At 47.2% G+C, this 13,918-nt stretch overlaps 1 protein-coding gene across 2 annotated transcripts; it reads right to left on the bottom strand.

Moving 5' to 3' along the window:
• Positions 1-549: 549 nt before the first annotated feature.
• NOLC1 (nucleolar and coiled-body phosphoprotein 1) lies at positions 550-13,057 on the bottom strand. Of its 2 annotated transcripts, XM_087767299.1 has the most exons (14): positions 12,899-13,057; positions 12,733-12,788; positions 12,461-12,582; positions 10,757-10,869; positions 9,844-9,985; positions 8,674-8,777; positions 7,828-7,978; positions 6,794-6,934; positions 6,299-6,388; positions 5,097-5,243; positions 4,313-4,879; positions 3,482-3,594; positions 3,003-3,083; positions 550-2,716 (listed from the first exon to the last, which is right to left on the bottom strand). In XM_087767299.1, exons 1-14 carry the CDS (start codon positions 13,007-13,009, stop codon positions 2,558-2,560), a joined length of 2,097 nt encoding a protein of 698 aa, XP_087623425.1. In that variant the 5' UTR covers positions 13,010-13,057; the 3' UTR covers positions 550-2,557. The 2 variants fall into 2 exon arrangements, with proteins under 2 accessions (XP_087623425.1, XP_087623426.1); XM_087767300.1 differs by lacking the exon at positions 3,482-3,594 and having other exon boundaries at positions 2,579-2,716.
• Between the last annotated feature and the right edge of the window lie 861 nt (positions 13,058-13,918).

The following is a 13,918-nucleotide window of genomic DNA, read 5'->3' as shown; positions in this document are numbered from 1 at the left end:
GGGTAGAAATAAGCATTACGGCACACAAGACCTCCACCGGGCCCTACCTGGTGAGTTTCTTGTCCCTGCACACGTGGTCACAGAGCAGGAAGAGATTGCAGGGGACACAGAAATTACTTCTTTTAACGGGGTATATACAAAATTTTCCAGTTATACCTATTGTTTCTTATTCCCGTAGGCTGGTGCTGCTTAAGTTATATCGCCAGCTGCCATCCAGCTAATGCGGTAGCGGTACTGGAGAAGAGCTAACGAGACATTCTGGTGTGAGGGCACTCAAGCAGCCTGTTTGTCGTAGTGTAAGTAAATATTCTTCCACTCATTTTCTCCAAATTTCTTGCAGTCACCCGACAGCCAGCTGCACAGGCCACCTCTTGCTTCTGAAGACCTGTCACATGCACATGAGCACGTCACCAAGGAGACAGGAATGGCTGTAGATGGGTGTAGTCAGACTTGCCCATTCAGCTTCAAGAGACAGTATGACACTACCCCCAGCACTGATACCCACCCTTTTCCCACCTGCTATTCCACACCTTTAACTATCAGATCCACTCAGATTACAAAGGCAGCAATCTTTATTTTCGGAGACATTTGTTTGCTCACACTTGAAAATACCCCCAAAACATAAAAGCTTTTAAAAAGTTTAGGAGTTCCAAATATAAGTTCCTGATAAACAGAAGAAAGAGGGCAAATGACAAGTCACAAGCAAGATGATGTTCAAATCCCCAGGCAGAAAATACTCTCTTCCCACCCTCCTTTGGCATCTAACCTTTAATTCCTTGTAAAAAGCGTGGTCTCCCGGGCCCCTCAGCACTGTAGCCTAGAATCCAGGCACCAGAGTGACTGTGCAAGCCAGAGGGGAAGTCCTGAAAAATGCTCATCGGGACAAGCTGCAGCTCATGTAGATGGGGGTGGCTCGCTAAGTCTCACCTAACCCTCAATTAGGTGACACTACTTTGCACACAAACGGAGCTTCCCGTAACAACGGGACTCTTCTCATTGTCACCCTTTGGGAAGGGAATGGAAACATGGAAATCAGGCCCTGCATAACCTCTCTCGGTGGCTGGCAGTTTCATGAGACAGGGTGAGCAGTTCTCACAGCCCCCTACCCCGTTCCCAAACATGCACTACCGCTGTTCAATTCATACTGGCTATGAGCTCAGCAGACTGCTCCACAAACTAAAATTAACTTAACCTTCCTAACAGGGTAAAAAAGTAGTTGGGGGAACCATTTTCTACCAGATGTGAGTTGCACCAGAAATAAGGAGGCAGTCACACAACTGGAGGGAAAGCAAGTCCTCCTTTCAACAGCACTAAGCCATTATATTCTCTCAGTTGCTCATGAAAACTCAGTTTAGGCTGCAAATTACTGAACTTGTTTGAGGCTCCCCATACCAAACTTGTAGCTAACACATCAAACCTTACAGCACTAGGCTTTACTTGCCTTAGTGCTATGGGGAAACTGGCATTTTACTTCTTGAGATGGATTTAACAGATGGAAAACAGCTCCGAGAGCAAGTGATCCAACCCAGAAAAGACATTTAAGGCATCAATGATACATTCATCTCGACTCCTAACAAGCTGCATGGCACATTGCTGGGAGGAAGCGTAAGGTGGCACGTTTTATGTTCAGAGAGAACGAGGAGTAATGCCACACTGCAGTCAGAGCCTCTGAAACAAAAACACAGCAAAAAGCAGAGCTGGGTAGAAAAGAGGGCTTCATCTCCTCTGCCTCCTTACCCATTCCCACTGAGCCAAACGTCACAGCCTCCATGCAGTTAAGGGCTTCTGCACATCTCCACTCCCCAGCTAGATTCCCAACGAGAGTGTTATCAAGAGTGCCACAGTAGTACTACAGACCTTGGCCTTTCTGACAACAGCCCCCAACTTGCAACTGCAAAAAAATACAGCTACTCAACTACTAAGCTGTACTTAGACTCCGCTTCTCCAAGTACTCTGGTTAGTGGCCTCAACAGGAGTGGAAGGAAGAGGAAGGTAGGAGTTTATTGCAAGGTGAAACCATAAAAGAAGGAAACAGGAAAGAGGAACCCTGTCACACTACAACTGTGAACTTGAAATGTTAGGTGGGAGTGGGGATTACAGCCAGAGGGTTCAAATCAGTTGTTGCTCTTATATGTAACTTGCCTTTGGCTAGTTACAATACTTGTCATTTCACAGGTATCCGAGTTAACCTCCTACTTCTTTTTCAGCCAGTTTAAGATACAGGAGAATGACTTCTCCTTCTAATAGATGGGCAGGAAACCAAAATGGAAAAAAAAAAAAAAAAATCACTGCCAGCCTTTTAAAATAAGACTGTAAAAATTTAAGTCTTGGAGGTCACCCTAGTGGTGCCAATAACACCAGCTCAAGGACGGTTCCAAATTAGGGACCTAAACCAGAATTAGAAATAAAAGGGGGAAACACCCAACCATTTTCCCACATCCCCACGCTGGAGCTGCCTGCCCTAGGGGAGGTAGCATTCCAGACATCCATAATGTCCACATGACCATCCAAGCTGTTCTGGTGAGCAGATGGTTTATGAATTCCCAAGGAAACATTCTCAGTCACTTTCAAACTTGACGGAATTGACTTGGGTCGATATAGTGCCCCCACGGTAGCTGCCTCGTTTTTTCTTTGTCTTCTCATGGCGGAAAGATTTGCCTTTAGTGAATTTCAGGATATTGTTAGCCTTCTCACCCCAGTCACCAGCTGCTCCTTTCTGTGAGGGACGAAGGGAGAGAGGAAAAAGAAATTCAGGGAAGTACCCAAGAGAGTAAAGGCAATGCTTTGCACTTCATCCTACCCAGCAAACACCAGTTCATTAACACTGGAGCTGATACCACTCTCCCACGCACCTCCTGCCAGTGCTCACATGCTTCCTAACAGCACCTCCTGGTGGAAAAAATTCCAACCAAAAAGACTGCCCACATGCACACCAAGGCCGCTCTGCCGACATGTATTTGCAGAGGCCAAGTGTTACCACGCTGGGCACTACCTAGCCCTACCTTTGCTTCAAATGAGTTGTCAGCAACACGGGCATCCAGCTCAATCTCTTCTTCCCTTACGCGGCGGAATGGAGAGGCTGGCTGTTAAAGAGGAAGAAAATAAGATACAGTAAGTGCATACATGCGCATGATATTCCCTTAGTGAAAACGTCCTTCCCTCCTTGCCCTGCAAATATGGAGCCCTGTTCAGGTCACCTCAATCTAAGTGTTTCTCAGATTCCTAATTCTTTCCCTTCTTCAGATCAGGCAACTCAGGGATGCTCCCATGCAAGCATATCCAATCAACCTTTGACAGAATAATATTATGCACATATATGCACTCCCTAAAGTTCGCCAGACAAGATTCAAGTGCTTGAGAAGGGAGCAAAAATACAAATAATCCTGTGAGCCCAACCTCCCCCCAAACCCCAAAACAAGCCTACTTGTTCAGGAGGCAAAGATGCCTCTCCCACCAGTCACCACAGTCCACCCTCACTCACCCGTTTCACCTTGGGAACTGTGTGTGGTGTTTTGGCTTTGATCTTTGCCTTTTCACCTTGTGGCGTCTCTGGCTCCTGAACATCTTCCCTCTTCTGTTTCTTCCTGATCGTGCCTGTTAGATGTACAGCAGTAAAACTTCCAAGGGAGTAACTGCAGTGTTGGGAAAGGTAATGGCATCTCTCCCCAGAATGCAAACCCAGTGTTGACAGAGGTGTGAGAATCAGTCCCTGCATTACCTCACCCAGAAAACAGACCGCTACAACAGACACTAATAGCCATTCTGGGTCAGCAAGGGTTGTGCCATCCTATCCTAACGGATAAAGATAATTTTGTGGAATAGGGTACCTCTATATTAATGATTTAGTGCACTTGAGAAAGTTCTGTTTAAAATTTGCCAGTTCTTGGAGTCACACAGTATGCACTTGCACACATCACTACTGCATTTGAAGTTGTTTTCCTCCTGGAGGGATAAAGATTGAGACTGTGCTTTGGGGCATCGCCTATGATGTCCCACTCAACACAGACAAGGTCCTCCAGCAGTCTGCCTTGCTTGTCACTAACAACCTTCAGCATGCAGAGATGGCAACTGGCAACAACCGTACAGAAATGTACTTCATGTTACCACACACTCCATTGCCAGCAGATAGGCAGTACAGACAGAAAGGATCACACCAAATTAAAAACTAGCCCTTCCCTCTCAGTACTGCACCCGATGGCATAATCTAATAGCACATAGAGATTAGACTGAATATTGTTTAGGAAAGGCTCCCGTTCACGCTTAGCTCAGTACCATTGCCTGACAGACCCACTTCCCAGACTGTAGGTAGTACCTCCATTGACTTTGCCAGTCTCTTCTTCAGAGCTGCTTTCACTGCTGCTACTGCTGCCACCAGCTGCCTTAGACTTCAGGTTGTTTGCCACTGGTGTGGATGCTTTTGCTTTCTCTGTGGAGGCAGTGGTCTTAGAATTCTTCTGTGCCCCTTTCCCTGCCTTTTTGGGCTTCTCTTCCTCTTCGCTGGAACTATCAGATGAGCTGCTACCACTACTGGAAGCAGCTGCCTTCTTCCCCACAGTTGCTTTTGCTGCCCCTGTAGATTTGGTGGCTGGTTTCACTGCTGGCTTCTTTTCTTCTTCTTCACTGCTCGAGCTATCAGAGTCAGAAGTGCCTGCTTTGGGAGCTGGGGCAGAAGGTTTGGACACTGGCTTACCCACTTTGCCAGCTAATTTAGCTGGAGTGCCTTTCTTCTTCTTCTTCTCATCCTTAGAGCTGCTGGAGCTGCTATCTGAATCAGAGCTACTTTGTGCTTTCTTTGTGGCAGCTTGTGACTTCTTTGTTGCAGGCGTTGCTGCTTTAGTTGCGGGCTTCACAGGGGCCTTCTTGTCAGAGCTATCAGAATCTAGAATGGAAAGGAAAAGAATAATGAAGGCTAAGAGGCATTCCTTCAACATGAAGCTAACATACAGATTCACGTATGTGCACTTCGTTAGCTACTTGAAACAACACTGCAATGAGTATTCCTGTCCAAGTGCACCCTCGTACCCTGCCGAGAAGCACAGAGGTCTGAGCAAGCACAACACGCATGTGGAAATTCTCCTTTTCTCCTACCCCAATACCTGAGCTATCTGAGGAGGAACTGGAGTCTTTCTTTGCTTGTCCAGGCTTGACAGCTACTTTTGTTGGTTTGGAAGTATTCTTTATCACAGGTTGTTTAGCTGGGAGCTTACTCCCTACCTTCTTCTTGTCATCTTCAGAGCTAGAATCTAAACAAAAAAAAAAAAAAAAAAAAGATGTTCTTTAAGTTAATAAGCTTCTAGTGCTTAGAAGAAAGAACAAACTCAGGGAGAAGAAACATCGAGAAAAGAAGCTATGTGGTAAGGATCAAAGAACAGGCAAGGAATTAGGAGATAAAATTGTGAAGGTGAGGCAGCAACAGCACAGTATCTCATTTTAGCTTTCTATTTCCTGTATCAGATATGTTTAGCAGCAGTCTGAGGATGGACTGGAGACTCCTGCATACAAATATGCTTTTGTATTGTGTGTCACAGCAATATGGAATGCTAAGCCTGATCTATTCCAACATTTCTGAACACTTTAATAACGGTAATCAAAACCTCGTCCACTTGTGAGAAACTAGGCAACAAAACCAGAAAACACAGAACCCCTGCCACTTCTTGAAAGGTCACACAGTCTAGTGCTAGCTGTCTGCAGACAGACAGGCAGCTGCCACCCACAGTCCCTGCCGTGGCACCAGAGATGTTGAGATATACAACAGGAGCACCTTGAACTTGGAGGGGAAATGTAGCACACAGGGAACTTATATGGGAAATACAGCATCGCAAACCTTAAACCTGATCAACAGAAGATACAAAGCACACTGCTCCCATTTCTAAGGTCACATTAGGAAAATGCATCTTTTGAGTCTATTTTGAACTTGGTATGGCAACAACATTTTTTATTTCAGAAACTCCTCCCAAACACAGTGGGATAACAGAAACCAAAAATCTTAAGACACAGATCCCCAAAAAGTGTAACCATTAACCTTCCTGGAGAAACCTGATACACATGATACCCCAGCCTTTCCATCCAGCAACATGCAGACCTTTCTGCACTTGCCAACGGTCTCACTGGTGTCTCATGGTCAGACTCCACTATGCATAGCAGGCTGCTGTTTTTCAATTTCACATCTTATTAGCCATGGAGACTGTGAAGCTTTCGAGCTCTTACGCTAGGGATCTTAGCGGATATGCCACTATACAGCAAGCTGGCCAATAAAAACATTAACACAAAAAAATCGAAACTTTATTTCTTGAATTACCTGAGTCACTGTCAGAACTGGATTCAGCCTTCTTGGTAGTCACAGCTTTGTTTGCGGGGCCAGGGGTTGTTTTAGCTACTACTGCTTTGCCTGCAAAAGCAAGTTTAAAATTAACAAGTCACATCCACACCAAACCTTTGTCCCAAGATCCAAACCTTTCCAGATGTGAAAAAGCTCCCTTCTCAGTGCACCAGCCATTCAGCTAGCACATGGAAGCCAAGCAAGCATCTGGCCAGCTGCAGTAATGGGCCTGGCTTACTCCTGATAAACTAGATCCTGATGACTTTTCAAACGAACACGCATAAAGTAATCCAAGATCCACAGACTGTACACGGTGTTGTTTGTGGTGCTTTCAAATTACTCAGAAGCTTCCAGAGAAGGAAACAGCAACATAGACCAAAGTCAAATGGCTTTTTCAAGGAAACCAAGACATTGCCAAAACATTGTCCGCACCATGTAGTACTTCCTCTGCAGCTTCCTCTCCTCACAACGTACCTGCTCCTCCCTTTCGGGGCACCTGCTCTGCCTCATCACTACTGTCTGAAGAGTCACTGCTCTCAGCCTTTTTTGCAGGAGTCTTGGCAAGGCCCTTCTTCATCTGCGTAGCTTGAGGAGGTGGTACAGCACTGTACTGACCTATGAAGAGAGACAGCATTCAGATGCCTGCATGACAATGCGAGCAGCACATGAGATGTTTGCTGTAGTTAGAATAAAGCACTTCTGCTATTTGGTTCCATTTATTCCCCTTCTGTAGCTACAACCAAGGATACTAGTTTATAATCTGAAAGGTTACGCCTACCCAACTGCTACCTCCTGTTTCTACTGTGAGTTTAGCTCTCCTTTTGGGGTTCAGCTGACCCAACCATCTCTGCAGAAGTTTTCTCTGCACTTTTAGAAGAATGGGAGCTTGTGTTGCGAAACTTCTTCAGAAAAAAAAAACAAATAAAGATGCCAATGTTGATTGTTTTCATTTACTGCCTTCTCAAATCCTCTGGTTAGAGAATCAGACTGCATTTCGATGCTTGATCCTCCACTCAGGTCAGCTCTCTACTGGAATCCTAAAAGCACTACACTATATTGAACAGAGGCCCATTTAGCCCATCAGCTGGATTGCAATTGAACAACCCTGGATACATCACAAAAAAACCCTAAAAAAGTTAAATTGCTGCAGTTACAGAATAACCAAACCACTGGCAAATTACTTCCCAAATCCTGGCAGACGGGAAACCTGCAAGAAGAAAGTATTTAAAGGCTATCTGAACAGAAGACATGCAGCAAACCAAGCAGAGTCTGTCACAATCTCTCTCACTCCCCATCCTTTGCTGAGGGAGGAGCTGAATTGTAAGCTTTAGTCCCAACAGCACACATGAAAAGAGCTGTTGTATTTCTGGTTCACAGTACCACCACCGGCACCACCTGGAACCTTGTGTGCAGCAAGACTTGCCTGTGCCCAGCACACGCTTCTCCCGGGACAGCGGGACTAGCAGAAAGCATCCTCCCATGTAGTAGCAATGGTATTTAGTACTTACCAGACTTTGGCTTTTGTTTTGCAGGTGGCTTTTCATCATCTGAGCTGTCAGATGAGTCCTCGCTACTGGAACTTTCCTTGGCACGTTTGTTTTTCCCTGGACATGCTTGAGTGGCTGCAGGTTTCGGCAGAGGTGATTTCTTGGCAACAGCCTTATCACAAGAAGGAAAGAAAAACACGTTAAAAAAAGAAGTTACAGAAATCTTGTGGGGACATCTGGATGTGGATCTTGTTTAACCCTATGCCTCACTTAAGAGGGCAAATTTTGAAGACAAAGGGAGAAAGATTAATGAAGATTCTCAAATGCAAATTTTAGGAAACACATGAGCATCACTACCTTTCTGACCACTCTGCTGCTGTTTTCTGCTGCATGAATCCCTAATGAGGAGCTCCTCTGACTAAGGGGCACAGAAGTGACTGAAATGGTAGCAACTGCCACTTGATTAAACACAGCTATGATTACTTGTGTTGCAGAAAATATTTTTAAACACTCCCTAGTGGAAAACTCAAAGTACAGATAGCTATGCACAAGAGAGTCATGCAAAAGTGAACATATAATGGAGATTACAATATGGTTATGACACAATGAGATGTTTTCCTGTAAAAGGAAGGAGCAGAGGAAACAGTAAGGAAGTATTACAGAAGAAAGCCAGTGCCTGGAGAGGTGCTAGAACACATTATCCCACTGTATAAAGGAGAAGGAAATATAAGAGCCCCAGATGCTGCGCTCAGCATCTGTGTAGTCTGTGCCTTTGTCTACACATTTCACAGTCCCTGCAAGATAGAGATACACCCAGTCTTACTAGACTTCTACAGGGTTCATGAAGTTTTTCATGGTCTAATTTACCTTCTTCGGTGCAGCCTTTTCCTCATCAGAATCTTCACTGCTGCTGCTACTGCTTGCTGCTTTTCCATTGACCACCTTGGTGGCCACCTGGGCAGCTTTACCTCCTTTTGAGATAAGCAAAAAGGGACATTAGAACATATGCTATGGTAGATGAGGGGTAATTACATTCAGCATAAAGGATCCTAGAGAGAAAAGAACCGCAGGAAGCCAACAGGGCAGATTAAGGCAATACTGCAAAACTGTTGTTTTATCCTACTGCAAGCTTAGAGTAAGTTTTCAGAAAACTGTCCATTCTAGCTCACTGGAAGTTCCAGGACTAAAGGCTAAGTAAAGATCTTCCCTGCTCTTTGAGAGGAAGACACTGGCAAAAGCACAACTGTCCTGGTTTTGGCTGGGATAGAGTTAATTTCCTTCTTAGTTGCTGGTATAGTGCTGTGTTTTGGATTTAGTATGAGAATAATATTGATAACGCACTGATGTTTTAGTTGTTGCTAAGTAATGCTTACACTAGTCAAAGATTTTTCAGCTTCCCATGCTCTGCCAGGTGCAAAAGAAGCTGAGAAGGGGCACAGCCAGGACAGCTGACCCAGACTGGCCAAAGGGCTATTCCATACCATACGATGTCATGCTCAGTATATAAACTGGGGGAAATTGGCCAGGAGGGGGAGACTGCTGCTCGGGGATGGGCTGGGCATCAGTAGGCAGGTGGTGAGCAACTGCATCATGCATCACTTGCTTTGTATATTATTATTATTACTACAGTTTACTTTATTTCAATTATTAAACTGGTCTGACCTCAACCCATGAGTTTTCTCACTTTTACTCTTCCCATTCTCTCCCCCATCCCACCGGGGAGCAGGGAGTGAGCAAGCGGCTGTGTGGTGTTTAGTTGCTGGCTGGGGTTAAACCACGACAACAACTTAAGCAGTTAAGGTTGCTGATTACTGCTCCTTATGCAAACAATGCAGCATTTTGGACCAGATGTTTTATTTGCCATCAGTTCTACACCTCTTCCATGTCACACTGGACTGGAGGGCAAATGGCAGTGACAGCAGATTCTCAGACTCCTATGTTAACACGTGTGCCTTTGCATGTAGGTACAGCCCCCATCACTCCTCCCCTGGCTTTTTTGGTTTTGCACTTTGACTCATGATACACAATAAGAGGTACCTGATTTAGGCGTTGCAGGTTTTGGTGGCTGTTTCTTTGGTGGTTCTTCATCTGAGCTGCTCGAGTCAGAGCTGGAACTCTCTGCTTTCTTCTGAGGCTGGATTTTGGCTCCAGCTGGCTTCACCACAGGTTTTGCACCTTTCTAAACAACAGGAGGGAAAACTGATTAGCCCTTGTAGCCATGGAAAGAAAAAGAGGCTAATAAGTGTGACACATGTACAGAAACTATAAACAGCTGTCTTTCACAGAAGTTACCATTTTGACTTGGAAACACCACTCTGCCTAATGGTTAGGGCCTGAAAAATCCCTGGATAACTATTTTGCTCTGGGAAACCTCCCAGCAGCCCATGGGAGACTTCCTTTACACCTCAGTCTCCAGGTTCTGCCTCCTCAAAATGGGGCAGCTCTGGGGCTCCTTCTCCAGACCACACTGGTTTGAAGACTCAAAATACTGACTGGGCAACTCTGGCTGGTCTCCTCTAGTGTACACTGACGTCATTCTTCCTCCCTCCCCACTTCTCAAGACCATGACTGCAGCAAGAAAAAGGAAAGAGAAGATGATCTTTTTATATATACACATATATGTAGGAACAGATCAAATTTATTTTAGCGACTGTAAATAAATCTTTCTCTGCAAAAAAAGTAAGCCCTGGCAGTCTTAGGGTAAGAGCAAGGAGCAAACTTGGATATGAAACACAGTGGGTGCTGGACATGAAATTAATTTTTCACGGGACTAGTCCAAATGGCACACCGTCCACTACAGAAATGTCTTCTTACATTGCACCTGCAGCAGTCTAGGCACTGCATAGTTCAGGAAAAGCGAGCCCAATTTCAGAGAGAATTCTGCTGGTCAAATCTGCTATTATCCACCACTGTCAAACATGCATTAAAGAGGCTGGAAAGAAAAGCTGACCTTTGCTGGCTTCTCCTCCTCCGAGTCTGAATCGTCACTGGAGTCCTCACTGCTGCTCTCTGCCTTCTTGGCTGGAGGAACTGCTTTTGCCTTGGGCACAGCTGCTGCTTTAGCTGCAAATAAGGGACAGCACACATCGATGATAAGTTAATTCACAACTTTCATGTACCTATATCCTGCACTATTGTTTATCAGGGCAAAAGGATATACTAAGGTCATTAAACCATGACTGAAGTTCGTAACACTGACTTTGTTTCTTGAGCAGGGTGCGGCAGAAGACTCCAAAATGGGTAGGTAAGAGGATAAAACCAATTCTAGATTTAATCTTTGTCACATACACATTTAAGCGCAGACTTCTATCACCAAAAATGACACCCCACAAGGAAAGTGTCCCCACAAACTGAGATAACATTAACTGTGTCTGCACACCTTCCAGCTTACGAAAACGCGCTGTGAACAAGCGCAGACTTCCAAAGAGAACCACTGCAATGCTGCGTTAAGGTTCCAGACACTTTGCTTAACGTGTTTTAGCCAAATGTACTCCTTCCTGGTTACCGATTGCTTTTTAATAACGCGAAGCAAAAGAAATAATTTTGCCTCGAGTTGTATTTGCAATTGTCCTTATCAAATAAAAATCAGATCTAAGTTCAAATTCAGCTTTAGGATGGCTCAAGTTGAATATCAGTTTTCTTTCTGTGTCTCTCCCTCTCCCTGTCTACTCCTTCTCTCCCACAAACCTACTGCTAGATACACACAACCTTGCATACACTGTGATTAAGGCAAGGAGTAAGAACAATTCCAGATAAAAAGGGAAGAATACAGCTCACCACATACCAAAGTGCAGTGGAGGGACATATATTTTGATAGCACTAGGACAGAGGCTTGAGAGAAAGGAGGGTAATAACCTGACACAAGCAGCAGGTGAGTAAGGATGCTTGGCACTTCTCTGGAACTCAAGGGTATCGTGTACAACTGCCCTGCATCAAACAGGTCACGGTGCCCACGATACAGAGGAGCCTGATAAATCCTAGCCATGCCAGAGTTTTGTCAAATTATGTGTATTTTAACAAATGTGAAAGCACTTATAAAACCTAAATCGGTTTTCCTACAATAGCAAGATAAGAAACCATTCTTTAAAGCTCTCGGTGAAACCAAGAGTCCCTGGAAAATAGCACAGAAAAAAAATCATGAGGTAGCTACTTCCCATGAAGAGAGTAGCAGCCCAATCTACATGCACTCAAAAACCAATTTCATTCAATATTTAGATCAACACATAATTTGAAAGTACCGAAGCAAGGAGGAGTAACCCTGCCGCGATATGCTATCAGTGAGTGTTTGGAAAGCAGAATCTCAATATAAACAAGGTAATGAAGGCACTACTTCAATAGCACGTTCAAAACTCAATACAGCCCAATGCCTTTATCAGTCGCAGGCAAAAGAGAGTGGCTAAGACCTTCTAGCGGACACAAACCCTCATATACTTAAATTATAACTGGATAAAGAGATCACCCTTAGCTGGGATGAACATACCTTACATGTCATGGGCAAAAGACCTACCAGAATCAAGATCAGTCAATACAAACCCACTCCTTGATAGCCACTGAAGGACCTCAAATGAGCCGCTGAAGCCGAGATCCGTATCCAGGTGAGGAGCCAATGTCAAACACAGCCCTGGCCTGGCCTAGGGCCGCTCACAAACCCCACCTGGTTTCTTGGCTGGCGGCCTCCGGTCCTCCTCGCTGGAGCTGTCGTCGCTGCTGGCGGATGGCTTCCTCTTCGCCTGGGGGCCGTTGGGAACGAGCTTTCTCTTCTTGGCCGCGGGAGACCTAAAGGGAGAAAGGCTGAGCTGGGGGCTACGAGGCGAGGGCCGGCCGGTGGCTGCTGCCGGAGGGAGCGCGGCAGCGCGCCCCCCCCCCTCCCCCCCCCCCGCCCCCGGGCCCGGTAAGCGGGGCCCCCGCCGGCGGAGGGGCACTTACTTCACCCAGTAACTGAAGATGTCCAGGAGGGAGGCTGCGTTGGGGTCCTGCTCCTTCTAAACCAAGAGAGAGGCCGGTCAGTCAGTCAGTCGATCGATCGGTCGGTCGGTCAGTCGGTCAGCCAGCCAGCCGCCCGCCCCTCCCACCGCCCCCCGCCCCCGCTCACCGCCGCCGCCTCCCTGGCGAAGGCGCGCGCGGCGCCCTCGAAGCGGTGCTCGCGCAGGAAGGCGAGCACGAAGGGGAAGAGGTCGCTGGGCACCGCCGGCCGCTCCGCCATGCTGCCCCGCCGCCACGTGCCGCCTGCGCGCACGCGCGCGCAACGCCACGTACAGACCTGCACGCACGCGCGCGCAAGCGCCCCGGCTCCGCCCTCGCCGCCATCGCGGCCGGGCCGCGGCCGGGCGGAGGCGGTCCCCGCCGCGCAGGTCCGGGTGCTCGGCGGCGGCCGGCGGGAAGGAGGGGCCCGCGAGGCACAGCCGTCCTCCCGGCGTGAGGGGGTTTGGAAAGGCCCCCCCCCCCCGCGTCTGGGTGAAGGCAGCACGCAGGGCGGGAAGGCCGCCGGTGGTGCAAAGGCAGGCTTGGGAGGGGAGGAGGTGGAAACTCGGGAGCATGCAAGCGACATTGGAAGAGGAAAGCCTTCAGTCCACTTAAACTCCTTCCTCTCCATCAGTCTGCTCCTAGTTGTAATCCACGTTAAATACGATCGCTGGAGGGAGAAGGGTAGGGGGCAGGGCTGCTCCAGGAAGGAGAGCAGACGGGGAGCTGTGGGCAGCCTCAGCGCTGCCGGCGCCCTCGCCGACAGGGTGCAGTCGCACGCAGCTTGAGCGCGGCAGGCAGAGCCGGATGGTGACAGCAAGGCTCGTCGGCAGTCCCAGGAAAGGCGAGCTATGAGCCAGGGCTAGGATCCACAGGAGGAATCCGTTCTGGAGCAAAGGGAGGCGGTGGCAGAGGAAGCACTGGGGTAAAAGTAACGCTGTGGGCCTAAAGGGGCTGTCTGCGAGATGGAGGCAGAGAGGGAATTGGGGGTAAGCTTACTTACAACATAAGTTTGAAGGGCACCAAGGAGGTAAGGTTGGAGGTAAGACTTGAAACAGGTACACCTACAAAATAGGACAGTCAAGTCCTGAAGACCCAGGCCTGAGCTTAAATGGAGCTCCTGGACCTATGGGCAAAGGGTGGGTGTGGA

Source organism: Nipponia nippon, unplaced genomic scaffold (genome assembly GCF_047370975.1).
Source record: "Nipponia nippon isolate SJK-2023a ecotype South Korea unplaced genomic scaffold, ASM4737097v1 scaffold_3, whole genome shotgun sequence".
Classification (NCBI taxonomy): Eukaryota; Metazoa; Chordata; class Aves; order Pelecaniformes; family Threskiornithidae; genus Nipponia; species Nipponia nippon.
The sequence above is the reverse complement of the archived record's forward strand: the minus strand, read 5'-3'. Positions and strand labels throughout refer to the sequence as shown.

Bases quoted from the DNA above. Each gene is read 5' to 3' on its own strand.
- NOLC1 (XM_087767299.1), bottom strand. From the start codon at position 13,009: ATGGCGGAGCGGCCGGCGGTGCCCAGCGACCTCTTCCCCTTCGTGCTC. The intron at 8,778-9,843 runs GTACCTCTTATT...TTATCTCAAAAG, and splicing joins ACCTGCAACGCCTAAATCAG to GAGGTAAAGCTGCCCAGGTG. The intron at 2,717-3,002 runs GTAGGGCTAGGT...CGTCCCTCACAG, and splicing joins ACAACTCATTTGAAGCAAAG to AAAGGAGCAGCTGGTGACTG.